Here is a 27,377-nt window from a genome sequence, read left to right on the forward strand (position 1 = left end):
GAGGGCAAAAACACTTCCGATGCGGGGAATCGAACCCCGGGCTAGTCGGTACTTTTTCGTACGACTTCTAGACAGAACTCGGGATTGAGAGCGACTAATGTTAACCACTACACCACATCGGATGATGGAAAAAGTCTGTGTTATGGTAGGCTATATACCAAAGCGGCTTTGCAGAGAGGCGGTACGATTTGCGTTGGTTGGCGACGACGGATGGGTGGATAAGACTAGCGACTCTTACTTTGGGATAGGGGGGCCATGTCCAGGAAGAGGGTGGTTCAAGAGCCACGGACTGGAGCCCCTTCTCTCTTTTCCGGAGAGTATAATACCTCATAGCCAATGTGAAAATAGCCGGGTTCAGATGATGTGACTGGCATTATCATTGGATCAAAGACAAGTCATTATCAAGAAGCGTGTATAGTTTTGCTCAAGTCAACATGTCACTATAACAGTCCAGGACAAAAGGGACATACTGCTCGGTTGATTCTCTACATTGCATTGCATTGAGGTTAGTGTTATGTTCCACACAGCTTGCACATGAGGGGAACTTTATCTAGGAAAGCTGGAACTGAATGCTGACCCAACACGCTCTGAGTTAGATATAATTGACTCCAATATACGCATTATTGTGCCACAGTATTATATTCATGCTGGATTTGCAGGCCTCAAAGTATGAAACTGTGCCTCAAAAGTCTACTCATTCACGTCATAAACCATTCCAACAGTTGCTTTTTTTTGTCTAGTCCATAACCAACCCATTCCTTTTAGGGCACTTAGATCGCCTCAGCAGAGATCTCCTGGCCATTGTACTTCTCCAAGCCCTCGCCGGCCTATAAAAGCAAGCATTAGTAAAAGTATCCAGAAATTTGATTGATGAGTTGACAGGGCAGAAGTAAACTTACGTAGCTTGTCAACGGGGAGACCTCAAGACCCTCGTTCTTGACAACAGCGCCAGCAGCCTTGGCCCATCGCTGACCTTGCGCCATGATGTCGCTCTTGCTGGTGATCATGTTGTCATCCTTGGCATCGGTACCGTTCTTCAAAGGGGAGAACTCATCCTCGCGCTTAACCTCGAGGCAGGCAAAGTCGTTGAGCTCCAGCATGTTGAAGTTGTCGAACACGAACTGCTCGAGCTTGATGCCGTTGGGCTTCTCGGGCTTGACGGCGTTGCCGGAGTCAGTGTCGACGCAAGGGATCTTCTTGCGCGCAATGTGGTGGGGCAGCTTGGACATCCACTGGTCCATGCCGTTGAGGTACTCGAAGGAGTAGTAGTGGTTGACGATGTTGGCGGCGCGGAACTTGAGGACGTCGGGCTGCTGGGGGTCCTTGGCCTCGGCCGTGGCGCTGTCGATCTCGGAGTACTCGACGACGTCGGGCTTGCCGTTCTTGGACAGGATCAGGCCCACCGACTCGGTCGCGTTGCGCTTACGCACCACCTTGGTAGCCAGCGACACCTTCTTCTCGGCGGAGAAACCGATGAAGACGGGGTCCGCCACCTTGACCAGGCAGTTGTCCACGCAGTAGGCGTGGATGTGCTCGACACCACGTGCCTTCATGTCCTCCAGCACAGTGCCGGTGCTGGCACCGAACTTGGAGTTAATGGGAGCCTGGTACAGAGCCTTGTACAGTCCACCGTTGCCATCAGGGGCGACAGCGACCTTGCCCTTGCTCTCGAGCATGATCTTGCCCTCGTTGGAGATGCAAGGCAAGACACCCTGCTCGAAGATCATGACATCCTGCTTGTCCAGACCGAAGTGGGAACCACGCTTCTGGCGGTCCTCCTCGGTCTCGTCGGGCAGGACATCGCCCAGCGACTTGCCCTTGAAGAAGTTCTCGGTGTTCTGGCGGGTAGGGCCGCTGGTCATGACGTACCAGGGGATGGTGACCTTCTCCTTGGGAGAGTGCTTCTTCTGGGCCAGCTCTTGCGCCTTGAGTATTCTCTCGGCCTGGATCTGGAACAGGGACTTGTTCGAGGGCAGCTTGATGTTGAAGCAGCCCTTAGGGGCCTTGCTGCCCAGGCGAGTGCCCTGGCCACCGGCCATGAGCACGACGGCGACCTTGTTCTCGGAAATGAGCTTCAGTCCCAGCTCGTACCAGCGGTCAATGTCCTCCTGCTTGGAGTCGAGGATACTGGCGGTGGCGGATTCGGGGAGGGGCTCGACGGTGGCGGGCTTCTCTTCGGCCAGGGCGGGGGCCAGAGCTCGCTCGGTGATCTCGTTGATCTCTTTGGGGTTGAAGCCCTCGAGCTGGATGTAGAGGGCTTCCTTCTCGGCATCGGAGAGGGAGTCGTAGAAGGCGTGCACCTGGCCCTGGCCGGCAGCGGCATACCGCTCCTTCTGGGCCTGGACATTCTGCTCGTTGAACGGTGCCGGCGCCATGATGTCTGAGGTGGGGCAGGTATAGTATATAAACGACTGAGTACTTGGGGATCGAGAGTAAGGAAGAATGTCGTCAATCGCAGAGGGAGAGGGAAGTTGGGGATCAACAAGCAAGAATAGACCCTGAAAGCAAAGGGGGAGAGGGGCCCTTGACTTTATTTATAGCTTGACTTCGACTAGTGCATTAGTCTACCCGGTTGGTTGGACAAAGGCACGAATATAGCTGAAACTTGCGGACACGATGTACTATTCTGCGCTACAATTGCTCACTTCGAGCTGGCACCACCAGCGACCAGCACAGCCCGCCTAGCTGGCTGGAGACCGGAAAGGGAACGAACCCCACGGGATCGTATATGCAAGGACAAGGACGGATTGGTCATGTTCATGAGTTCGGATGCTTTGGTACGGCGTGGGACGACTTTTGCCAGTCCAATCAAAGGGCAATTGACGAATGTCAGGTAAGGTTACAGCTGATTCTGACGTATTTGTCTTCATACCATACTACCTACACTAAATGGAGGTGAATGGCAATTGACTAGGCTTGCATGTTTGATTCGCGCGCAATGTGGGCTTTTGCTTAACAAGAGTGTCTAAGGTTCAACTTTTAAAGGCCTTTCCCGCAATGCTGGAATTGCTTGGTATTTGGTATTTGGCCATCTAATGATTGACACCTTCATTCAATCAAGTTTTGCGTTATTGTTTGCTTGTCATTCTCCGGTACTTAAGTCTTTGTTGGGTATCCTTCAACTGTAACGAAGAGGGCGGTATCGAGAAATGCACGTACTCACATGTTCATTACAGTGGGTTGGATTCATGCGTACCAGCTAAAGGAGAAGCTCTTCAGGCGTTTGATGCGCTAGAACCCCCTAAGGCAGGCTACAAAAGCTACCTGGGGCTTCAGTTGGTGGTCGACTGCCTCCAGCGCTCCCATTGATGCTTGCCAAAAAAGCACCAGACAGCAGTCGACCCAACTTCAGAAGAGGGAAAGATCGCAAGCGCATTTCAATTCACCCTGCAGCAGACCATGTTGAATCGCGATGAAACCAGCTTCTTGATGCGTGTACCCTGAGAAGACCATGCCGACGGACTCTGCCAACAATCTGCACCATTCTTACCAATGGCGACAATCAATCGGCGGTCCACCCGACACGCTTCAGAGGCCCAACAGCGACAGGAGCGCGGTAGCGGGCGAGGAGGTGCTGCTGCTGCTGCTGCTGCTGCGAAACGGGGTCGGAGTGAGATTACCACCAGTGCCCCGACTGCTAGCAACAGCAACAGTATCGCGACCACAACCTCGACGCGCAGCAGCCACCCAAACATCCCTCAGCAAACCCATCCCGCTCGAATGAAGCGCCCTCTGGAGATAATCGACACCAACTTGGACCATCCAAAGTCCAAACGGGCCCGAATCGCTGTAGAAATCATCTCGCGATCCATACCACCAGGCATTAGCCCACCGAAATCAATTGCGGTGAGACCCCAGAGCACCACTCAGAGCGCCGCCAAACCTGCGACCGTCGCGACAACTCAGCGAAAACTGCACCAGCAACGACAACAGCAAACCCCCCCTCCTCCCGGCTCGGAATCTCCGCCCCCTTTTGCCGCCGCTGCCGATCAGTCAGCATCACACAGCCAAACGCCCGCAACCGACGACAATAGCAATAGCAATAGCAGCCAACAATCACCACTGCCGTCGCTTACACGGCATCAAGAAAAAGTTAAAAATGGCATTAAACACGAGCTAGACAGGCTGCAACCGAACCCGACCGCTGCCACCACACAACCACCCAAGGAGCAGGGAGGCCGGAAACTACGTTCACAGGAACAAACGAGGTTCAAAAGCGAGCTTTCCGCCTATTTCCCCGATTACGATGAGGTAATTGGCAACGATCCAAAGGAGCAGCGTACGTACAACCCCAGGCAGATTGGTCCAGCCCTGCCGCCGCCCCCCTTCTATTTGTGTATATTTAATTTTTGTCCATGGCTTGCAATCACTGGATTTAGCTGACTCGGACCTGCCCCAACAGATGTTCTCAATGTCGATACTCCTATAGTCATTTTCGACTCCAATGCAACCCCCGATGCGCATGCTCCTGGTGTCCGCACTTTGCCAAGCCGGCATGCAGCATCGCACACAACCAAGCCTGGCAGTCAGCTAGCGCACCCCTATTCGACGTTTGCAACGCCCAATGACGAGTTCCCTGTAAAATCATATGGAGACGAGCTGTACACAAACCTTTTTGATTCAGAAGTTGTCAGCGATGTACTTGTCCAAGACAACGACGACGATGACGACGAGGATCCTCTGGCGGACGAACACTATGAACCTGCACATAGAAGAGCCGAGCGACTGGAAAAGTCGATCCGCAATACAGAGAGAGGGCGTGCTCAGCACGAGCGCGACCAGATTGTGCGACTACTCAACGACCTACAGGGACATGATTGGCTAAGGACGATGGGTGTCAATGGAGTCACGGAGAGTCGGAAAAAGACATTTGAGCCAGCACGAGATCATTTCATACGCGGCTGCCAGGGCATTCTGGAGAAGTTTCGTAACTGGACCCAGGAGGAGAAACGACTGAAGCTCGAAAGAGAACGGGCACTAGCCGAGCGAGAAGCCGGGTCAGAAGGCTCAGAAGAGCCAAGTGAGTCGGAAGAAGACGCAGATGAAGCTGGGGACAGCGAGCAGGATGATGAAATGATTGGCGCTGATTCTGATCGAGAGATCCCCGACAGCGTGAGCGATGGCGACCCACCGGATCACAGCGATGTAGACGCTTCCATCGCCAAGCAGTTGCACGAAGAGGCCCTCGCCCGAGCCAAGTATGCGGCACCGACAGGGGCCAGGAGATCTCGGGTAGATTTGCCGCCACCTCCAGATTTCTGGGTACCCCCGCGGGAGTTCACGTCATTCTTCAGCAAGCGACACGAGCGTGAGGCGGCTCTGAGAAAGAGCCGGAGAGGCCGTGTAGTGATGGCCTGGGGTCATCCGATTCCCGAATTCGAGGAGGATGACTTTGACCTGTCTGAGGAATACCGGGATGAGGACTACATGAAGAGCCGCGCGCGGCGGAAACGGCGTGACAAGAGGGGGACGCAAAGCGTGATGATTCGGAGCACCTCCGTGGGGTAGGACTACCACGGGTTGTGCCATACTTCGGTCGTCTGATCGGCTTGACTGCATTTTTACTGGGCATACCACGGCGTATTGTGCGGGATTATGATTGATATCCCACCGTGGATCATTTAGCTACGACTGAGCTCGAATGTATCCTCTAGTCCTCTGTTACTGAAGCATCATTGACATGCATGTACAAAGATACCAAGTCTTGTGAAATCCAAGGTATTTGGTCGTAGGTAATGGTTTGGTATCGTGACGATTGACATCCGCGCAGAATCTTTAAAATGAACACGCCAGGACGGCATCTAGGCTGAGGGTTCGTCAAGCCTTAGTGTACGTTTGAGTCCGCGAATGGGTGGCATCTTTAAACCATGCCATCCAACCATATGGGCCAGTCGATCATGCGAGCAATCATCAACGGCCTGAATTGTGGCCTCTGGACGCTAACATGACCGATGCCTGTTCCCTCCAACAATAACTCTAGGAACCTGTCGTGGAAGAATCGAAACAGGCATTAGCAATGAGAGCACTGGCAAGGGATGCAATCATGAATGGGTTCCTGTAGACTACCAGGCGTGGGATACACCGAGTGGCTTCTGGAATCCCGACACTTTTACTCATTTCTATCAGAAGACCATGAGTTTCTTACCTTCCATGGCCCATCCCTGACCAGCTGAGCATACCTAAAGACTCACCTAAGAAATTGACGGTACCAAGCGTAGGGGATGGAAAACTGCGTGTAGAGGCGCTGGGCTGCTCGCGAAGTACTGCCGAAGTTCTTCTATGCCCCTTGCTCTATTGTTCAAATACTTCACTACCGAATTCGAGAGGCAGTTGCCCAACCACCTAGGTACATATTGAAGGTGTAGCACCCTGAAAGATATGCCCTTTGGCACCGCCGAGGACATTGTTCATCATCTGCAACACGATCTCGTGATGGGTGCTGCCTTTTTCGGAAACGTCATAACGCTTCAGGCAATGAGGGACACCCAGGGAATTCCTTAAGAATAGAAACAGGACCGGCAGACGAAGTGTTAGAGGATTGGGGGTGTAAACACATTGGTGCCTATGACTTGATACTATGACCAGGGTTGGGTTGCGGTACCTGACCAGTTATAACGTCGCCTTGGAGGTCCCCGTGTGTTGCGGAAGATCATGTTCTGTCAGCCAGCGTGACAGAGAATCGAATGTGACATATTCCGCCGAAGAAGTGCTCTGGGTATTTTGAAGAACAACTAATTACAGCCTATATTATACATTTTGAAGCAATCCTGAGCCTAGACGTTCACGGAGAGGCTGAGCTGCTAACGTTATCAGCTTCAACGGCCTGCACCCCTTAGATTGGTCTGCCACTGCTACAGGGCTTTGATACATCTCGACCCGGGCTCACTGTAGATGCTAGAATAGACCAGTTACATGAAGGTCCTAGTTAGTAGGGTTTGCAGGTGTATTGCGACCAGTTGGTCAAGTGCTTTGCAGAATATAGGTGGTCATCCATTGCCATTCCTCAGTAGTTGTGTCAAACGTACGGTAGTTGACGCCACGACAGTTGAATGACCTCCTGTATCCATAGGCCTAGATCAAACCAGACGTCAAACGTCCAAACCTTTATGAGATTGATGAAGGAGTAGGTAGCTTCATGTTATTAGTCAGACAAGGGACGATTGACTGAGTTGAGCTTTGCCATGGCGTATTAGTCAGGTGCCGCTAATGGCTGCTGGGCAGTTGCGATGAGAAGTGACAGGGGTTATGTCATTAGCATGGGATTGGTAGAGGGCCTCAGTCAAAATATTCGGCTTCAGACCTCTTGCGACCTGAACGCGTCTTTTTTTCTTGGCGCGGCTGGGAGGCAGAGAACCCCACTGAATGTAGCTCTAAACCGATCTTGATTGGCTCAAGCTGTCTAATTTCCCCGAAAGCTCAGGTATCAACCACTGGCACCCTTCTCCGATCAGTCAGCCTGGAGGTGTGGTCAGACCAGCAGTCAGTCACCAGCGGTACGGTTCTGAAGTATCTCCAGCAGCAAGGCTGCAATTGCACGGCACTGCGACATCGTGAACGTCGGCCTGGTCTTTTTTTTTTTTATACCCTCGCCTTTGTGGCAACGACTTGCGCGATTACAACGGTTTGAGAATACATTTACACCACGTTATTTATCCTTACCATAGCGGAATTACTTTTTCTCACCAACCGACTTGTGTCCATCAATTGCGCCGCCTTCGTACGTCGCCATACGAGCGAAGCAAGCTCTCTCCCAACCTGAGGATCGCACCGACGCCTGCTCCAAGAGAGTCCCCCACTTCAACCTTTCGCTACCTTTCGTGTATCCCCGACACTTCGTCACTTGCGCTACATCAGATAATTTAATTCACTACTCTTTACGGCCTGCAAATCTTTCTCCGTTTACCTCGGACCGGGCCACCACTGACCGAATCACTTCGCGCCTGCCACTAACGACGGATCGCGTGTTCTCTTGATCACGGTCACCTCACACTACACATCTCGGCCTCTCCAGCGCCTTCGACTACCAACTACCTCTTCGCTCTACCACGCAACCCGTCGATCCGACTCCATGAAAGGCGTCTCCGATACTCGATTGCGGTCTTCGTAACGCGCCGACTGCCTTGACGATGCCTGGCGCCATCATCGAGCCGGATCAGGTGCCCGCGCAGGATGGCGACGCCGGCGCTTCTGGTGAACCTCCGATTGAGGATACACCGGTTCATCCCTACTCCGTCTTCCGGGAGCAGGTGTGGCTGGACTTCGACTTGCGCGAGAAAACCGTCAAGGGACGAGCCGATATTTTCATCAGTGTCACGGATGACTCCCTCGATGAGATCTTCATCGATGCGCGACAGTGCAACATCGATTTAGACAAAATCACCGTCAGCGGCTGTCCGGCAAAGGCTGTCTACGAAGATCCCTATGCGGCTGCCGACACACCGGCGGCCTACGAATGGGGTGCGCAGCAATGGGCGATCAGGAAACATCGCATGCGTTCGCTGCTGCACCGCCGACGGAAGGAGCTGTCTGCAACAGATCACGAGAAGGATAACTCGTGCACGCCGCTAGATGGTTCTCTTCGCGTCACTCTCCCGTCACTAAAGGACCGACAGGCCGGTTTAATAAAGCTGCGGGATGCGCCTCTTCAGCAGAAGCAGCAGAAACCAGATCCAGCCGATAAGCATCTGCAAGAAATGAACGGGAAACTGTTTCACAAAATCACGATTCCCTTCACTCTACGCAACATTCGGGACGGCTTGCAATTTGTTGGCATCGACGAGGCCGACTCAAGATACCCCCATCTATACACGTTACACTCGGTCGAGCCGGGGATAGCGTCGTGCATATTCCCCTGCATAGATGATCCCGGCTGTCGGTCCAGCTGGAAGATCTCTCTCACTTTCCCCAGGACACTGGGAGATGCATTCCAACGAGCGCCGGTTGCCCAAACCACCGGCCTGCTCAATGGCAATCGCAAGCGGAAACATGGCGAAGACGAGCCGCGACGCCGTGGCGATGCTTTCACAGAAGAGGACAAGTTACTCGAGTTGACAGCTGTCTGCTCGGGCAAATTGGAAGATGAGACCCTCGATTCGGACGACGAGACGAAGAAGACCATGACGTTCGAATGCCACAACAAGGCTGCTCGGCATATCGGCTTTACCATAGGGCCCTTCGAACACGTTGACTTGTGGTCCGAGTTCAGAACGGAGGAGGATGACAACAAGCTTGGCTCTAATGCAACCAAAGTTCACGGCTACTGTCTTCCTGGACGCGCCGAAGAAGTCAGAAACACCTGCGCTGCTATTGTCACTGCTATTGACCAATTTGCTATGAACTTTGGCCGGTATCCTTTCGACAACTACAAGATCTGCTTTGTGGATGACATGGTTGCGAACAACGTACCCCTCTGTGGCTTTTCCATAGCCAGTACGCGGCTGCTTTATCCGCGTGAGATTATCGATACCGAGATCGAGACCACTCGAATCCTAGTCCACGCTCTGGCCTGCCAGTGGTTTGGTATCAACATCATCCCAAATACTAGCGCGGATGTCTGGCTCGTAGTGGGCATCGCTTGGTTCATGACAGACTACTTCATGAAGTTCATCTGTGGTAACAACCATTACAGATTTACGATGAAGGCGAGAGCTGACCAGCTCATCGAGGTGGACATGAATCGGCCTTCGCTGCATACGCTGGGTGAACACCTGCATCTGGGCGATTTCGAGGTGGAATTCATGGACCTGAAGGCACCATTGGTGCTTTTCATTCTCGACCGTCGGCTTAGCAAGTCTTCCAGCTCAGCACCAATAGTGCGACTGATTAACAAGATGGTCAGTAAGGCAAACACATCAGGCGACCAGGGTGACGAAATCCTGGCCTCAGAGCCCTTCCGTAAGGCATGTGAGAAGCAGGGGCAGACTAGACTCGAGAGCTTCTGGAGCCAGTGGATTCTCGGGTCCGGGTGTCCTCGCTTCGACGTCTACCAGAAATTCAACAAGAAGCGGCTCTGCGTGGAAATGACGATCCGGCAAGTCCAGGATATCGCTGCTCACAAAGCTCGGGCTTTGGACAAAAATGCCTTCTGGGGCGACGTGTTGGAGGAGACACACTCCGTCTGGGCTGGCGAGCTGCAGCATTGTTTCAGCGGACCGATGACTATCCGGATTCACGAGGCTGATGGCACACCCTATGAGCACATAGTAGAGATCAAAGAGGACACAGCCAAGTCGATCAAATTCGAGATCCCCTATAATACCAAGTACAAGCGGCTCAAAAGGAGTAGGCGTCAGAGAGATCGACAGATCGCGGCCAACACCAACAAGAATACAGAAGAGAACCAAGAGGACGGCGCACTTCTGTACTCTCTTGGTGATGTTCTCCAGAGCCAAGATGACGTGGAAGAATGGGGTCTTCATGATTGGAATGAGGACCAGGAAACGCAGATGGACCAGGAGTCGTACGAGTGGATCCGCATGGACGCCGACTTCGAATGGGTTTGCACCATGAAGACCAACATGCAGCCTTACATGTACGTCTCCCAGTTGCAACAGGACAGAGACGTTGTGGCACAACAAGACTCAATGTTGTACATGGAGCTGCTTTCGCACAAGAACGGTGCACATCCTCTAGCCTCGACCATCCTGACAAGGACATTACGCGATGCTCGTTATTTCCATGGTATTCGCACCATGGCGGCAACGATACTACAGCTTCACGCCGTAGATGGTCCGGCGGAACGTATTGGGCTGAAACATCTCCTGAAAGTCTTTCAGGTTTTCTTCTGCTACGAAGGGACGTACACGCCCAAACCGAATGACTTCTTCAACAAACAGCAATACCTGATTCAATGTGCGATCGTCGAGACCGTGGCAAAGGTGCGCGATAGGGACGGCAAATGCCCCGAGGAGGCACGTCGCTTCATCCTGGAACAACTCCGGAGCAACAACAACGAAGAGAACTGTTTCTCGGACCAGTTCTATATCTGTAAGCTCATCAAAGCTCTGGCAACATGCCAGATACCTGACGAGAAGAAAATCAAGACGTCCATGTCCATGTCCATGTCCTTCGGCGACAGGGACGATGACGAGGATGGCGATGAGGTTGTTGTCGACAAAGAACCGCAGGAGTTCAAAGAGCGCGCGTTGGAGGAGATCGATCGGTATCGTAGAATGGACGAGTACTCTCCTTCATACCAGAACTGCTTCACGGTTGCGGCACTTGACGCCTTGTGCCAGATGATGAAGGCCAAGGTGATACCAACAGATCCTCTCGTCTTTGTCCAATACCTACAGGATAAGACCATCGATGCTGTCCGCATCAAAGGGTTTGAGTCCATGGTGGAGCTTGGACACATGTCCCATCCGGTATTCTTACGATTCCTTCTTTCCGTTATTGGTACGGATTCATCGCCCTTTGTGCGGAGCTGCCTCTTCAAGATATTTTGTCGCGGCCTGGCTAGCATAGCTATCGGCGAGCACGAGGACCCCGAAAAGGACAAGCCAGCTGGCCACGAGTCCGGCCTCATTGTGGATGATACCGCCCTCGAAGCTAAGCAGAAGGCGAAGGCTCGTCGCGAAAATCTCAATCTGGCCCTGAGTGCACTGAAAGAAAAGACGAAGGATGACCTTAAACTGCAACAAGTTGTCTGGGACAGTCTGAACTCGCCTGTCTTGACGGTTGCTGAAAGGAGGAATATGATAGATATGTGCTCCATTCTGTTCGAAGAGGATGAACAGCTCACGCTCCGGTTCAACTACCCAGTCTATTGGACTGCCGCCCGGGGCGACAAGCAGCGCAATAAGGTAACGACGTCCCCCTCCGCGACATTGTCTCCTCTGCAGCATGAGGCTAACCATCGAATGCAGCTACCCGTACATTTCAAGCGTCATTTCCGGACGCAGTCCCGAAAGAAGTACAAGTCCTATGCGGAACCCCTGTCGGCGTCAGCCGCAAAGCCGGAGCAGCCCAAGCGTACCATCACCTTGAATCTCAACAGAAACCCGAGTCTCGGCCCAGTCAAAGCTGCTTCCCCATCTGCAAGTCCTCTGCCTCCTGTGGTTGTGAAACCCAGTACCAGCGAACCAAAACCTTCTCCAAAGCCAACTCCCAAACCGGTTGTCAAACCAGTTGTCAAGCCAGTCGTCAAGCCAGCGACTCCCAAGCCGGTTCCCACCGTTGCAAAATCCACACCAACCGTTACTGTATCGGCCTCCCGGCCAGAACACAAGCCCAAATCTGTTAGCCCAGTCAAGGAGGCTCTCAAGGATAAGGAGACTCGCCGCGATAGCATCTCGGTGCAAGCCCCCCGTCCCAGTGTGGAGAAGCCCTCCCTTGCAGTTGCAGCAGCACCAGCCACTCCGGCCACCTCGATAAAAGCCACATCACCGGCAGCCTCGTCGGAACGCAGGGCTCTCCCCTCGGTCGGATCGCAATCACAACCCAAGGCACCAGGATTCCCGAGGCCCAAGGACAGGGATGACTTTAGCAAGCTGAAAGATGGGTCCAGCAAGCCCAAGGACTTCAAAGAAGTCAAGATTAGGGAACAGTCGATCAAGCCCAGAGATAAAGATAGCCCCAAGGACGGTGTCTCAAACAAGCCCAAGGAGAACTCATCCAAACCGAATAACGGTATCTTCAGCCAAAAGCCAAAGGATCGGATTTTTGCCAAAACTTCACTGCCTAGCAGCAAGAGCAGCAGTGGTCTCCCTGGCCCCGGCAAGAACAGCGGTACGATCTCAGGCAGGAGTAGTGGCGGCAACTCTCCAGCTTCCCTCAGTGCGCCACAAATCCCAAAGTCATTGAAGCGATCAAGCAACGAACCGAGCGAGTCACCGAGGCCGACGAAGATTGTCAAGCTCAACACTAAGGGTCTCCCAGCACACATCTTCAAGAAGCGAACCAAAGTGGTCACCGTCAAGTTCAACGCCTGGCACAGGCTCAAGCGCACCAAACCATCGCCGCCTTCAAGACTGGGTACTCCGAGTGCCAGCTCCGATGCCGGGTCGATTCGTGCTAGCAGCAAGAGCCAGCATAGCCAGCTTCATCAATCCTCCAAGCACCAGCAGCCCCGTTCAGGCTCAGCCGGCTTCTCGAAGCATAGCAAATCGCAGTCACCTCATGTGTCCACACCGACGTCCATTACCAACAACTCGTTCCCTTCGCCGCCGATGCGTCCCACTCAGACAGTCAAATCCTCTTCCGCCAAGATTTTGAGTGGCACAAACAATAGCAGCAACAGTGGAAACAACAACATAAAGACAATCCGAAAACCACTGCCTGGCAGCAATCCTGGTGGCGGGTCGAGCGGTGGCGGTTCTGGCAGCGGTTCGAGTGGTGGTGCCGGTGGTGGTTCCCACGACCGCAGGCCGCTGCCTTCTGCTGGCCGTACATCTCTTCCGTCAGGGGGGAGCCCTCACACCCCTCAGCAGCCACCGCCGCCCAATAACACGCCATCATCCATCCTTGCGGGTGCGGGTGCGAGATCCAAGATCAAAATCAAGGTCAAGCCCACTCCGTCTTCTCAGCAGCCGTAAGGCCCGGCAAGCGATAAGCTACGGTACGACGGCACAATTCTTGAACAAAATATGACGACTCTTGGTATTTCCACCCAAAGGTCGACAAGACCACACGCACACATACAAAGACACTAGTAGCGAACGCTTCCTCGTTTTGATCAACTGATGATGAACCCAACTCTGATGAAAATCTGGGAGCCTTTTCGGTTTCTTGCACCATAAATGCATAGCATGGCGTTTTGGGGGGTTAAGGGAAAGGTATATGCGCAATAAGAATTAAGCACTGCCTTTCCATTATTGTCTTTCTTCTTGTTCTCGGGGTTTTTGGTTTTCGCTTTCGCCCATAGTTTTTCTTTCTCGTCTCACTTAGTCATGTGTGCATGTGCCATGTGTGCGTGTGGTGCGTATGGCATAGAGAGCGGCACGGGGAGAAAGGGGGCGGGGCGCAAACTAAGGGGTGGACTGCTCAGATGAGAGATGTGTTTTTGGTTGGGAGCGTCGAGAGTCGAGCTTCTCTCGTCTCCAGGGATGGAAACAAAATGTGTACAAAAAGTAGAGAAATAGCATCCGTCGGTAGTGACCCCAGCCACCATCCTGGCCAGAAGCTACGAGGGTGGTTTCTTCGCGCGATGAATAGCATGCGTTATGGACGGAAGGCATGCACAAATTGGGATGGCGAATAGGCTATTTGCAGCTCTGGGCGCTCAGTCAAAATGCGATATATTACAACAAATATACTGCTGATGTTGGTCACCAAAGATGTTTGCACGTAGATCTGATGGCGAATCGAGTCTTGTTGTTGGTCCGCCTGCTTTGTTTTTATTGATTGTTCCAGTGTAGTGAATCGCTAATCATTGGTCTCTATTTTGTTTCGCTACTTGATACAGGTACCCAGTTCATAAGACCGATTCCCATGATAGCCTCGCTGCTGGAAGTTTACGGATGTGGTCATGTCGAGCCTAATCCTTGAATAACCCCCCTTGGTAGATACGCAAGTTTCGCGTGATATCTGCCTTGCAGTAATCACAACACAAGTCAGACAGCCTTCCGCCTACGAGCCGCGCCCTATGTTTATACCCTGGCGGAACGGATTTGCGATCGTACAAAGGCATACAGAAGGACGCACCAGTCCAGGAGACCCGTTGCAGATCGGGGGCATTGTAAAGGTCCCGTAATCCAGACAGCGCCACAAACGCGCATGGTGTGGTATTTGTTGGCTAGTACCTGGCCGGCCATCCTCTGAATCAAGATCGCTGGGCATGTTGCTATTTTTTCGCCAGGAGAGAGAGAGGGTTAGAGAGAGATCTTACGTTCTTGCCTCTGTGGCCATTTCTCAGCCGCCTCTCGCCGTCCGTCTCGACCCAGCAGCGCCTGCGGCACCCGAGACGCCGATCCGCTCGTCTCGACTCCGCGTCATGCGTCCCTCTCCCGCCGCATGGCCCCGGGTGCTCACGTACCCTCCACCCGCACCGGTCCCAGCCGTCCTCGTGCCCCGCGTTGTGGGTGCGGACGCTGCCGCCGCACTGGCAGCAGTACCCCGCGTCGCTCGTGCTCTCGTGTTTCCGCCGCCTCCAGCACCCGCCGTGGGCCGGCTGGGCGCCTGCGGGATTTGCGACGCCGCCGCCGGGGCCGCCGCCGCCGCCATCATCGCTCCTATCACTGGGGGAGGAACTGGGGTAACGGTGGCGTGGTGGTTGGACTGCGCTGGCGTCACGGCCAGGTTGGCCGGCGGTGCGGCGGGGCCGGGGGCGGACGGTTCGCGCGATCGCCTTAAGGGCGGCTCCGCGCTGCCTTGCCGCATATGGGCGGCGGGCGTTGGGCGCATGGACCGCGGCATTGACTGGATGGCGCCGGCGACGTCGGGGTCGTAGTCGGCCATCTCTTCGTCTTCGTCCGAGTCGCTGCTGCGGTATTGTTCCTCCGCGTCCGACGTGTCGAGCCGCTGCTGCGGGTCGGATGATGTGCCTTGTTGCTGTTGTTGTTGCTGCTGAATTTGTTGTGCCATTCGTTGCGCGGCGAGGCGCTGTTCGCGTTGGTTGAGTACGGACGGCTCGCCGACGTCCGAGTCGTCTACGTCCGAACTGTCCTCTTCTTCCTCCTCTTCTTCTTCCTCTTCCTCCTCCTCTTCGGGACTGCCGTACCCCCAATCGTTGGCGTCGGCCTCGGGCGGGGACGAGAGGCCGGCACCGCCCTGGTGCACCTCGGGCGTCGCGTGGAGGGGCGACGACTGCTGTTGGTACTGGTGGTGCTGGTGGGACGGCGGGTGGTGCAGCGGCGACGAGGGCGCGGCGAGGCGCGGGGTGGTCTCGCGGTGCAGACGGCCGCGCGGGGACGAGTAGAGGGTTTGCATCCGGGGACCACCGCCGGCGGCGGCTTGGGCCTGGGCCTGGGCTTGGGCCTGTTTCCGGGCCTGCAGCTGGGCTTCCTGTATCTGGGCGGCGCGGCGATCTTCGTAGGACGCTATGTCTTCGCTCGTCAGAGTGAGGGTCGTGGGGGGCCGTCGGAGCATGGTGACGGTGACGGTGGCTTGCGCGTGCGCGAGCGCGTGGGTGGGTAGGCTTGTTGCTGTGGTTGGGTTGGGTGGGTTGTAGGCCAATAAAAAACAAGAAAAAGCTTATTAAAGATTATGTCGTAAGGAGCTGTACGGCGTAGTGGCTTGGTTGTGTATGAGAAGATCCTCCTATCCAAGACTTGGGGTCGCGTTCATGGGTGGTATGTATGAAGTAATAGCTGTAAGCACCGGAAAAGCGCTGGCTGGAGAATTGGGATGGAGATGAAGCTGGAGATGCGCTGCAGCACTGTTGTTGATTTGGTAGTGGGGCTGTAGGGCTGAAAAGGTTGGTGGGGGCCAGGCCTAGCGCAATCTCCGGGCACCTTGCACCTTGCTTGACTGATCCTTAAGGTGAACCTAGCGCTCATGTAGGACCTAAGTTAACCGACCTCCTCAGGTAGACCCTGCCCTGCCATTTCTAGTGTGTGACAATCTCCAATGCCATGTCGTCAATCAGTCATGCAATATCAATCTAACCCACTTGGCATGCCTCTCTGCTCTCTAGCTGCACGTCTGCTCGACCATGGAAAGAGAAAGATGATATCCATTGACCTCACAGCTGCGTTGACTGTGAGAGGAGATGACGGCCTTGGCATGGAGAGTTCTGCCTGTGCCACACTTCCCTGGTAACATCTTCACCACTGCGTCTTGTTCCAGACTGCCTTGTGGGCTCCCATTCCCGCGTGGGTATACATTACGAATGGTGATACGGGCCTCGCTTCCCGACGAATCGCTATCCCGACGCGATTTCTTTCCATTCCTCAATGGCCTCATCAGGGTAAGGGCTGTCATCTCCTGAGGCACAGCCATACAGCTGCTTGGCTTGCTTACCAAGTCAGGGGTTGTTATACGATGACTGCATGGCACGAAGGCTGTGGATCCGGGGGCCTCAGGCCAATGGGTGTTCCCTATGTCAGAAGAAGGATTTATGGCCCCCAATGTTCGCATTGTCTAGAGCTACTTCCAGAATCCCGGATCCACCATCACGGTTGCCAATCTGAGGGCAAGGGGCCGCAGGAGCTGCGGTCCAAAACACTGAATTCAACTGACGGTAAGCACTTGTCCAATCGTACGACGTGGTGATATACATAGAATGAAGCCCATCTGCCTTGGAAGTCTGGGTGGCCTGTCCTCTCTTTCTCGTCATGTCGTCAGTTGGTCCGAGAATCTACATTCCTTCAAATACAGACATAAAAGATGGCTCGTAAGTGCACTCCGACCCGTCAAATCGACAGTATTGTTGCAAATGTGTCGTCCACGACATTGGCTTAGTTGCATGCTGACAATGGCCCCCTATACCAGGAATGGCGCAACAAGTGAGGGACCCGAACCATTCGCTCTCCCGCGACCCGTGCCCAGCAGCAGATGGCACCGTTTTCAATGCGATGGTGGACTTCAAGGTGGCTTGCGGAGTGGACATGCCTAAAGGCGATCTTGCCCAAGTGGTCGCCGACAACTTCACCCACTGCATGGATATCTGTATCTCCTGGCACCCAAAGTGCGTCGGGTTTGGCTTCGACGCCTTGGGGGCCTCTAACCCTCCGGGCAACCCAGACAATTGCTGGCCCAAGAAACTCTTGGCCCCTACCGTCACCCAGAAATACATCTTGGACTCGGCCATGGCCACGAACCTGCCCATTGCAGCCGACGACTGCGGCAAGCTCGGGTCCGTCTACTCGGCCAAGGTGCCCGGAGGAGGACCGGACCAGCAATTCCAGGTTCATTGCGGCAAATACTATGCCCCTGGCAGTCTGGCCGAGGTGCAAGCCTCGAGCATGGTTGACTGCATGGACAAGTGCGTCCAGTACAACAACGACCACTCTACCAAATGCGTGGGTGTGGCCTACGAGGCGACGCAGGACTACGGATACCTCAACTGCTACTTCAAGCGAGCCGTGGAGCAGAGCGCCATGGCTCCCAACCCAAACTACAAGTTTGACATGGCGATCGCGGTGGCCAATACTCAAAACGGGGCGGGATCTGTAGCAAATACAGCTGCTCCTGCTGGCCCAACTGCCTCTTCTACCGTTCCACAGACGGTGGATGCCAGCTCAGTAAACAGCCAGAGCAACGGACAAGGGACGTCAGGTTCGTACCTGCCGTCCTGGGTGATAGGGGCGATCCTCGGCCCCATATTGGCATTGCTGCTGGCTGGTTTCATAGCGTTATACTTCTGGCAAAAGCGCCGCAGTAAACGCCCCAATCAACCTATCAAACCGAGCTTCAAGGTTTTGCAAAGGCCATCAACGGCTTCGTCTCGGGACAACAGTGTGGTGACCCCATCTACGGCAGCCCCAGTGTCGGCAGTGTCTAGAGTGGAGGAAATGGACACGGTGCCGGTTAGACCGGGCGAGCTGGAAGCGTACACGCCACCTTCGTTAGCACATGATGAGTCGGATAACTCTTCGAGATGGAAAGTGTCTAGGTTCTAGAAAAGACAGTGGGTGGGATAGTGGCGGGCTGCCAAACCGTTGCTGAGATTGGGACAGTTTCATGTGACGGATGCCCGGGCATAAGTCACCTTGCTCTGCTCATGAGGCTATAGAGTGTGCCTCACCGTCAATTAATGAGAGGGAGAGAGGCCATGAAGGGATATACTAAATACAGTAACGATAAACGCAAGGCATAATGTGAACGCGACGGCAAGACGACTTCCCTGGATAGGGTTTGGTCGCGACCATAATGTCAGTCTTTCTGTTGTCGGCTCTGAACTCAGCTCATAATCCACAAGAATCCTCTCCCATCGAACGTGATAGGATGGCTCTTAACTTATCGGCGTGGTAGTAGTCGCTGTCGTTGTTAAACCGTTCTAGTTCCAGTTCGTACCCTTGCCCGGAACAAGGCGAGCGACGTCCTCGTCCGACAGAGGCACGCATCCACCGCACTGGCAGACGAAGCCCCACTGGCAGTACAGCTCCTCGCGGCACGAGCCGTACGTGATCGTCAGCTCGGTTCCGGCCGGCACGTCCCGGGTCATCGTGAAGGTGATGCGACGCTTGCCGCCGTCGTGCTTGTTGTCGAACTTGTACGAAACGTTGTTGCGGGGGTTGCAGGCGTGGTTGAAGCGGGCGGCTACCAGGAAAATGCCGGCCTGGCCTGCGCCGACGTTGAAGCTGAATAAAGCGTCGTGTTAGCATAGATGGTCTTACGAGGAAGTTTGATATTCCCCTCAAGCCTTATGCCACTGAAATAAGTCTCACTCATACCTGTTCGTGCGGAAGATCGAGGTAACCTCATCAAAGCCCGCGGTCGGGCAGTGGGCCGCCATTCGCTTGAAGGCCTTCCGGGAGCCGTCGCTCAACAGGTCGTACTCGTCGTACAAGGTGACACTATCAGCATGGAACAGCTCGGGCTCGACCAGGATCTTTTGGCCCAACTTGAGGTCCTTGCGGGCGAAGGCGCCATAGCCCGCGAGGTCTGACTTCCGGATCTCGAAGAACTTGTTGCTGAACTGCTCGGGGGCGCTCGGGTGGTCGGTAGGGCATTCGTGGTCGTCCTTGCTGCGCTCGTCGCCGACCAGGCCGACTCCGGGGCGCTCCGGGGCTGCTGCGTGGGGGCGAGGGATCTCTGCAGCTGGGGCTGCGGGGCCGACACCGGTGCTTCCATATCCGGAGTCCGAGGTTCCATCGGTGTTGGCTTCGCTGCCAGCAGAGCGGCGGTTACCCCCAGAAGTACCACGTGCCAGCTCAGGATCCTTGATCATATCATCGGGAAGAGGGACGAAGGACTCCCGGATCTGATCCTCTTCTAGCTTTCGATCGACGCTAGAAAAAAAAAAAGAAAATGTCAGTCTCAGTCTCACCCATACTTCCATAGAGTTCTATTACTTCAAGATGAGTCTGAAATGAAGCTGGCCGTCGATATCTCCACATCTCTTGACGAAGGGCAGATCGTAGACAGGGTCCTTGGCTGCCAGTGCGCTGGAGAAGAAGGAATCGGAGGTCATGGATCCAGAGAGCTGGCTGCGGGAGTAAACGCTTGATGCGGTGAGGACGAGGTTGGCGGCGGGGCCATGATCTTGAAAGACCGGGGCAGGATCGCGATGCTGGGTGGTCTCATATGCCTCTCTTCCGCTCTGTGAGATAGAATCGAACGGAGTGACCTCGGGCAAAGACAGTTGAAAGTCCGAGAGGGACGAGCGGGATGACTGGATGGTTAGTTTGGCAAGCGGGAGTAAGCTTGTGAGAATAAACGCTTACCGAACTCATCGCGGAAGAAGGTGAGGATGGCATACTGAGGTAACCGTGCTTGTCATCCATGATCATGACTGTGGAATAGTCGTGTTTGTTCAACAGGTAAACCGAAACTGCGTTGGTGAGCGTAAAGGTTTTAGATGAAACCAATCTTTGTTTGCTATTTCACAAACAATTGTTGTTGATGTGCTTACCCTGTATGGCAAATTGCCTTGCTCACCGCAACTGTTGCCACAAAAGCACGATTAGCGTCGGCTAGATACAAAGGAGCGCGGAAACGGTCCTTCCAGTTTTCGTATCTAACGAAAGAGAAGGTGCCAACAATGTGAGGCAGGCAGGGAACAAGATATCGTGAGTTTCGTAGAACAGAGGAAGGAAACTGCGAGCAAAGGAAAGAATGTCCCCCGGCTCAATTGTTCCAGCAGGCGAGGGTGGAACATCGTGAGGAATATGTAAAAGGGGTCGGAGACACGACAGTAGAGCACCTACCTTTTTCCTTAAATTCAATGCAGGAGAGGGAATAAGGACCTTATCTGTCTTGCGGCCTCGACGCCAATGAGAATGTGATAGCAGCAGAGGATACAAGTATCCGTAAAATAAGATCATCTATTTGAAATGATATCATTGGCAATGTACCTGGCTAGTTGATGGTGCATTGTTGCGTTGCGGGATGGGCTGGACAATAGGCCTTCTACCGCATGCCCAAGCCCGACCATTACGCCAGTGGCGGCGGCAGCGGCAGCAGCCGCTCCAAGGAGGGCGCCGCCGACGCGTACGTCGAGCGGCTCGTCGACATCGTCCAGACGGACGGCAATACCCTATGCAATGTTAGGGACTTCACAGTACAACTCGAATAAGATTAAGTTAAACGAGGAAATTCAAGAATAAGATTAATCCGGACGAAAGGATATAAAAAGTACTGACTAACACGAACCAAACTCAATCATTTCTTGTCGTTTCGTAACGACATTACTGGACGGTGGTCAGGCAGGTTCACGGTGCCATTGGCGGGCTAGTTATATCTCTTTTAAAAAAGGGGGGTTGCGCGCCCCAGCCTCGACGCCGGCGGGGATGCCGCGAGAAAGGTCGAGTTCGGGCTGGTTGTTGTTGCCCTTCGTCTTGGTCTGGTGAGCCTTCTTGTTGGCGGTGGCGGTGTCGTGGCCGGTGCCGGTGCCGGTGCCTGCAGCAGTTCCTCGACGCCGGCCGCTGGCGATCAGTTCCAACTGCTAATCCACGGACAACTGACCTGCGCAGCCACATATCCACATCAGGTAGAAGGAAATTCAGACTGGTTAAGCTGACGTGTTAAACAAGGCATGACAGAGCAGCAGCCACTTACACAGTCCGAGACTCTATGCTCTGTGGCTCTTTGATCGCCAGGATAATATAAAATCTCACCATTTGAAGGCGACAGGAAGTGCAAGATTCGGTGCTAGTCGCTCTGGGATACCTCCCGAGTAGAAGTGCTATCATATTCGGCAAGGAAGCCGACACACTCTAGGACAGCTTGACATTGTAGCGCGGACGTCAGTAATTCAGAAAAGACATGACTAACTGTGACTGAATTACCATTAAGTCAGCCTCCTTGTGAAGGACTTCCTGCACTGTCTCAGCGGGCTGACTAACACGGGTCGTTCAAGTATGATTCCTTCCTGAACTGGAGCCGCTTGGTAGTTCTGATTGGACCCTGTCGACTAGGACCACCGGAAAATCGATATGATGAGTCGAATCATCTCAGTCCATATCCAATTCCCTAAAGGGCGAGCACACAAGTGCAATGCAAGAATCTCAACGTGGTTTTCAGGGGAGCTGCTGAGTATCTATCTTAGCCACTTTCAGGAGCTAGACCAACCAAGCTCATGTTCATCAAAATGTTTTCAGCGATGTCATGGTCTTTGGGCATGATGAGCAATCCAGCAAAGGTCTCGCATCCCGTGGTAAAGGTATCGCAGTTTAGGAGTTCTCGCCTGGAGAGGATGCCGGCTCTGTTTTCCCCTGACACATAGCGTCGCTGAAATCGAAGGGACTGCTGGTATCTACTGAGATATTACTACGAGTTGTCAACGAGAAGACTCTTCCGTCGTTTTCGTGTATCCCGTTGTCAGATTCTGAAAGAATCGTAAGGACCGCGTACGATAATGAGTCCATGAGGGTGTCTGTGTGTGTGTGGCTAAAAATAGTAGGCCGGGTAGCATGCGGGCCACCCATGGCAGCGTTGTGGGTGGATACGCAAGGCAGACTGACAAGGTGGGGGAGTATTTGGGGGCGGCTACGGGATGCCATGTGGACATAAGGTGAGAAGGATTGGGAACATCAAGTGGGTACTCGATGATAGATTCGATGCTGGCTGGAGATTGCATCTGCGCGCCTCGAACCAACTGATGGCTCTGTTGTGTGTCATCGGTAGAGGGCTCCCACTGCCCGAACAGATGGTGCCATGCTGCTGTCCAAATCACCCCTTTCTCGCTATGAGTCGCATGACCGCGCAGTCGGATAGGAAGCTGCTGCAACCTGTAAGATTGCCAGAGTAGCATGGGAGCATGGCATGCCAAGTGTCTGCATTCCTTCTGTCATTGGACATGACCAACAAAATTAGATCTTCTGAAGTTCGGGTGCATATACTTAGCCAAGCTTCGTCGACTCCATTGTGGAGTAGGAGCATCCTCATGAAAGTGGGATGGGATGGCTTAGCTAAGATGCTGTACTGTTGGTTTCTTTGGTCGCAACATACAACCAATACCAGATTAGTCAATATTCCCTCGACAATCCTGGCCCTTTGGATCATAATAACTGTGTATGAATTATCCTCTTCGTGGGGGCTGACGGGGGGTTCCCACCTGGTCTCTCCATCGGATTCTGGGGCCTTGCCAAGACCGGACATAGGACTACAGTTCTGACATGACTCCAAATCATTAGCGGTTAAATCTTCAGACGAGCTGCTTGGATATGATAAAAACACATGTGCTCCTTTGGGCACGGGCAAAAGCACGTTGCAGAGGAGAGGCGTATGCTGAAGCACTCGAGAACATATGCATGCGTAGCCATTTCAGACATGTGAATCAACACGGGGAGACGGGGTAGCGAAAGAAAATGATGATATAAGAGCGTGGCAGTACATACCTAGCGATTGGCTCCAGTTGAATACATCAATACTCTCCATAAAAAAAGAAGGCTGTTGATCCTTTCCCGTCCAACTGCTGTGCCGTAGGGAACGTGGGCCGGTGAACGCATTCAGGCAGCTAGGTAAGAAAGAGGAGTAGAGCGCAGAGGTATAGGGTAAGGTCGTCTTACATTATGACATTGCCATGTTGCATGTAAGGAACTAAAGGGAAAGTCAGTCGTAGGAGGCGTTTGCTTCAGTTAAATTATGCTTGGAGGGTTACAGTGGCACGTGGTGGCTTACTTGCATGCCAACCCGGACGCGCCTTCCGTGCACGTAGATATGTTTTGTAAGCTGAGGGCCGCTGTCACCGGGTGCCGGCAAGTTGGTTCGAGACTGGACTGGATCAATTCGATAGTTCGGACATTGTAGCACGGCATGCCCGCCCCTTACTTTATGTTTGGATCTTGAAGCGTTGCTTAGTGAGCAAATGCAACTGCTTAAACCGAGTGCCATGATGTCCATGCGACAGACGACAAACGATTCGGTAATGCAGGTGCAATGCGTTTCGACCCACATCTTTTTGGGCTACCACCCGACCACCATGCGACCGTCATCATATCGATCTTGATTCTCACAACCACCACCTTCTAAAAATGTTCCATGACGATGTCACACAGAAATATATGCAAACGTCCTGATATACTCCACGCTGTCATGTCATATCCGGCGTGCCCCTCAACACCGAAGCCCACCATTAGGTCACATTGAAATGTTTAGCTGGAATACGAGTACATAACCCTATCGGTGCCGCCTGGTGGGTGCTGGGCCGCAAGCGCGCGTTTGCGCCGCGTGGTTGCTTTGCGTCTAGATTCGTGCCGCACATGCGAAGCCCTTACGCATCCCTCAACCGCTGCTTAACCTCGAGATCCGAACTGGCCGGTAATGCCACCATCCCAAGAAAACCCAAGTTGTGGGTTGCGTGGGATTCGCAATATGTCGGATGTTCTACTGTCATTATCTTACACCACCCAGAACTACCATGTCCTATATCATCCATCCCCAGCATAGCTACCTAGGTATGAATCACCCGCCGCGCCGGTTGTGCCGCGGAGGATCAATATCGCTTCTGATAGGCCACAAGGCGCAGTTTGCCGCCAACACCCGCCCCCACGAGCTAGGTATTGAAGCTTCACGCGATAGAGGCACATGCTTATTTGTAATGGCTCGGATAGCAACCATCATCGCTGCCTGCGGGAACCAGATAGGGGAGAATGTGCCCCACAGTATGCCGCGCCGGCTGGAGAAGCGTCTACGGCCGTTGACGAGCGGACGGCGCAGTGAGTATCTGTGGAGCATGACACCATCTACGCCATCCAACTTGGCAGCTGCTAGGCATTTTTCCCATGGTGTGACTCCTGCTCGGGGGGTAAAACCATATACCAAAGATTGCATCCTACGTACTCTACGCCGTTGCAGTCAACACCCAGGCAACATGCCGGACTACGGATCCTACCAGCCTCTTGGCAAATTGCGGAAACGAACGATGGCTTGTATTACTATTATAGAAACAAGACATCATAGGGCTGAGGCTATGTCTCCAGAGACTGCACTGTAGTGCCATGTAATCCACGTGCCAGACGGTGGTGACGAGGTTCTAAGTAAGTTGCTGTAAGAGTCCTGGACGAACAGTGCATATATAATCCAGACAGATCCTTCACATGGTTTCTTCTACTGCTCATTCCTCATCAGTCATCTCCTCATCACAACCACCTAGATACACCTCCTACCAAGCTCCTTCCCCTCACACACATTCGAGAGAAAGTCGAGCAAGAGAAGCGATCTATTGAACGCGAAGCCCGAGACTTCAGCAACCAAGACAGCATTATCATCATACGGTCTTATTGCATACTGGTCGGTCTGATACAGTGCCAGAGCGAGACACGATCAACTGTCTGGGCATACCCTTTCACACAGCTGCTCATCAGGTTCAACGAATATCACACATCTCCGCCCAATATGCCCGGTTCCGAATCAGGAGACCAGACTTCGGGCAGCGGCGGCTCCAGCCCTGCCGACAGCACCGGCAGCCAGGACGAGATCCAGAGGGGACGCAGCCGCAGCGGCTACAACTAAGAAAGACGAATTCGCGGTCTTGGGTTCAACTTATTGGCCAGACCCCAACCTGTGCCAATCATTAGACCGGGATTTCACACTCAGATCGGGACGGAGTTTTGACATGGGCAAATGTGCGGGAGGGGTAACACTATACCTGGGCAGGGCTTTTTTCTATAGACGGATGGGGTGGGCGCGGCTCCTCTTTTTGCTGTATTTCTTTTTCATTGCCCCCTCGAGCCCACATAGGCGGGTGCGAGCCTAAGTCTCGGGACTTTCGTGTATCAATAAATGCGCGCTGCTTTCGTTGACCCTAGTTTCTAATTGAATATAGTGAGAATGTCGTTTGTGTTTTAGTGACAGGCTATGCACAATACTGCTGGTTTTCATGCAGCCCGTCATGATATCCTCGCGAGTGGGTGGGGGTCGACGGTGGCGAGCAGCTCTACCCCCCTTTCTGACTTCCAACTTCTAGAAGGCGGGAGATCTGGCAGAATTGGGTGGTATAATAGCGATTCTGGAAACAAAGAGCGATAAAGCCGGCAGTCTCCTCCGGACGCCGAAGTGAACCAAACGCCGATCGTATCCCCATCCCCTTATTCCGCCATACTCCGAGAGCGCCTGAAGGTTTGTGGGTCTCGAACTCCGGGGCTCGTACATAGATGACGGAGTAAGCTGGTTTGCGAGATCCGTGGAGACGGTGGCTAACATATCTCCGGTAAGGCCGTGTTGCCATTGATTGATGTGTATCGCCCAGATATGTAATCCTTGCCAACTCATCAGGGCCTGCCTGACTTGTTTGCTCGGAGCGGATTTTCAGCCGGCTCCCGCTTCCCCAGTGGTGAGAACCCAGCAAACGTCAGCCTCCCCTTGTGACCCGATTCCCGTCTTCGCGAATTGTTCTCGAAGTTCCATGCATACTTTGGGTCTTCTGGGTGATGGGCTGTGTATCTGGTTTGGTTGATTGGGGGTAGCGCTTACACGCAAACACAACACACATAGCATTGATTGCCTTTGATTTTTGTAGCAGCGGTCACTTCCTCGTCCATCTCGCATTGATCAAGAGAAAATGTCACACTACATACAACTTGTATGTACATCTTTCCCTGAAACTGTTGATATCAAGTTCTAGAGCATTAAGCTTACCTGTCGGTCGCCCAGCTGCTTATCTTGGCACCGAAAGAGCGCGTCTCCTGCTGCCCAACAGGCAAAAGAGGCCCAATCGACTCTCGCAGTGGTTGGGCTGCAATGCATATCGCAATTCTGGGGCCCCAGGCCTGTATGATCATATTGAACTGTCATTTTGACAAGGAAGAGGGCGACTGACAGACTGACTGGCATGTAAGCCGCACTGACCGTTACCTGAAAACCGATATCCCACCCTATACCTACCGACCAAAGTGGATTCACAGCGTTGGCGATGGATATCTGGGGTGCATCGAAGCGTCGACCAAAAACGGCAGGTATTCCAGTCCGGCCGCCCATTAAGGGGCTGACCGGAACTTGGGCATCCAGCCTCGGGCCGACTCCTATCCTCTTAGACGTGTCACGTAGCTCTGTCTAGCCAATTGGTACTTTCTACAAGTTCATGAGCTGTTCCTATGTGACTCGTCGTCTTGAAGCTGTTTCGACTTACCCTGGAGATACGAGGGACTGCGACCACATGGATGCACACCCTGAGGCCATACAAGGCATGATGAGGGCAGTTTTGTGGGAGGTCTGTTCATGGAGGAGAGAAAAGGGCTGTTCTATTTCGCAGCGATGACTTCTTGCTGGGTGTTACACGAAAGCACAAGACTTTGTTTTTGGTTTTATCGCTGGTAAACAGCCAAATGATGGTTCTTCTGGATCTGTTTGTTTACATATGTCCAGTTGTTTATGACTGCGACGACGTGAGTCCT

The 27,377-nt window shown here is 53.4% G+C and overlaps 8 protein-coding genes across 8 annotated transcripts; 5 read left to right on the top strand and 3 right to left on the bottom strand.

The window, feature by feature from the left end:
* Nucleotides 1–770: 770 nt before the first annotated feature.
* On the bottom strand, nt 771–2,375 carry PG985_011998 (Nucleotide-diphospho-sugar transferase; the record flags this gene model as incomplete). The annotated part of the gene is made up of 2 exons (XM_066831765.1): nt 771–827; nt 900–2,375. 2 exons carry the CDS (start codon nt 2,373–2,375, stop codon nt 771–773), a joined length of 1,533 nt encoding a protein of 510 aa, XP_066679815.1.
* A 1,117-nt stretch (nt 2,376–3,492) lies between these two features.
* On the top strand, nt 3,493–5,508 carry PG985_011999 (uncharacterized protein; the record flags this gene model as incomplete). Its single annotated transcript, XM_066831766.1, has 2 exons — nt 3,493–4,279; nt 4,403–5,508. 2 exons carry the CDS (start codon nt 3,493–3,495, stop codon nt 5,506–5,508), a joined length of 1,893 nt encoding a protein of 630 aa, XP_066679816.1.
* A 2,618-nt stretch (nt 5,509–8,126) lies between these two features.
* PG985_012000 (Transcription initiation factor TFIID subunit 2) lies at nt 8,127–13,535 on the top strand (the record flags this gene model as incomplete). The annotated part of the gene is made up of 1 exon (XM_066831767.1): nt 8,127–13,535. One exon carries the CDS (start codon nt 8,127–8,129, stop codon nt 13,533–13,535), a length of 5,409 nt encoding a protein of 1,802 aa, XP_066679817.1.
* Nucleotides 13,536–14,850: 1,315 nt separating this feature from the next.
* PG985_012001 (uncharacterized protein) lies at nt 14,851–16,026 on the bottom strand (the record flags this gene model as incomplete). The annotated part of the gene is made up of 1 exon (XM_066831768.1): nt 14,851–16,026. One exon carries the CDS (start codon nt 16,024–16,026, stop codon nt 14,851–14,853), a length of 1,176 nt encoding a protein of 391 aa, XP_066679818.1.
* Nucleotides 16,027–17,265: 1,239 nt separating this feature from the next.
* PG985_012002 (uncharacterized protein) lies at nt 17,266–18,382 on the top strand (the record flags this gene model as incomplete). The annotated part of the gene is made up of 3 exons (XM_066831769.1): nt 17,266–17,272; nt 17,371–18,258; nt 18,297–18,382. 3 exons carry the CDS (start codon nt 17,266–17,268, stop codon nt 18,380–18,382), a joined length of 981 nt encoding a protein of 326 aa, XP_066679819.1.
* Nucleotides 18,383–18,877: 495 nt separating this feature from the next.
* Nucleotides 18,878–20,300, bottom strand: PG985_012003 (uncharacterized protein; the record flags this gene model as incomplete). Its single annotated transcript, XM_066831770.1, has 4 exons — nt 18,878–19,181; nt 19,275–19,832; nt 19,896–20,143; nt 20,268–20,300. 4 exons carry the CDS (start codon nt 20,298–20,300, stop codon nt 18,878–18,880), a joined length of 1,143 nt encoding a protein of 380 aa, XP_066679820.1.
* Nucleotides 20,301–20,959: 659 nt separating this feature from the next.
* PG985_012004 (uncharacterized protein) lies at nt 20,960–21,562 on the top strand (the record flags this gene model as incomplete). The annotated part of the gene is made up of 2 exons (XM_066831771.1): nt 20,960–21,033; nt 21,298–21,562. 2 exons carry the CDS (start codon nt 20,960–20,962, stop codon nt 21,560–21,562), a joined length of 339 nt encoding a protein of 112 aa, XP_066679821.1.
* Nucleotides 21,563–24,245: 2,683 nt separating this feature from the next.
* On the top strand, nt 24,246–25,497 carry PG985_012005 (uncharacterized protein; the record flags this gene model as incomplete). Its single annotated transcript, XM_066831772.1, has 6 exons — nt 24,246–24,334; nt 24,397–24,440; nt 24,498–24,542; nt 24,597–24,701; nt 25,002–25,022; nt 25,070–25,497. 6 exons carry the CDS (start codon nt 24,246–24,248, stop codon nt 25,495–25,497), a joined length of 732 nt encoding a protein of 243 aa, XP_066679822.1.
* Between the last annotated feature and the right edge of the window lie 1,880 nt (nt 25,498–27,377).

Source organism: Apiospora marii (assembly GCF_038362585.1).
Source record: "Apiospora marii strain CBS 49790 chromosome Unknown utg000009l_segment0_segment0, whole genome shotgun sequence".
NCBI classification, from domain to species: Eukaryota; Fungi; Ascomycota; class Sordariomycetes; order Amphisphaeriales; family Apiosporaceae; genus Apiospora; species Apiospora marii.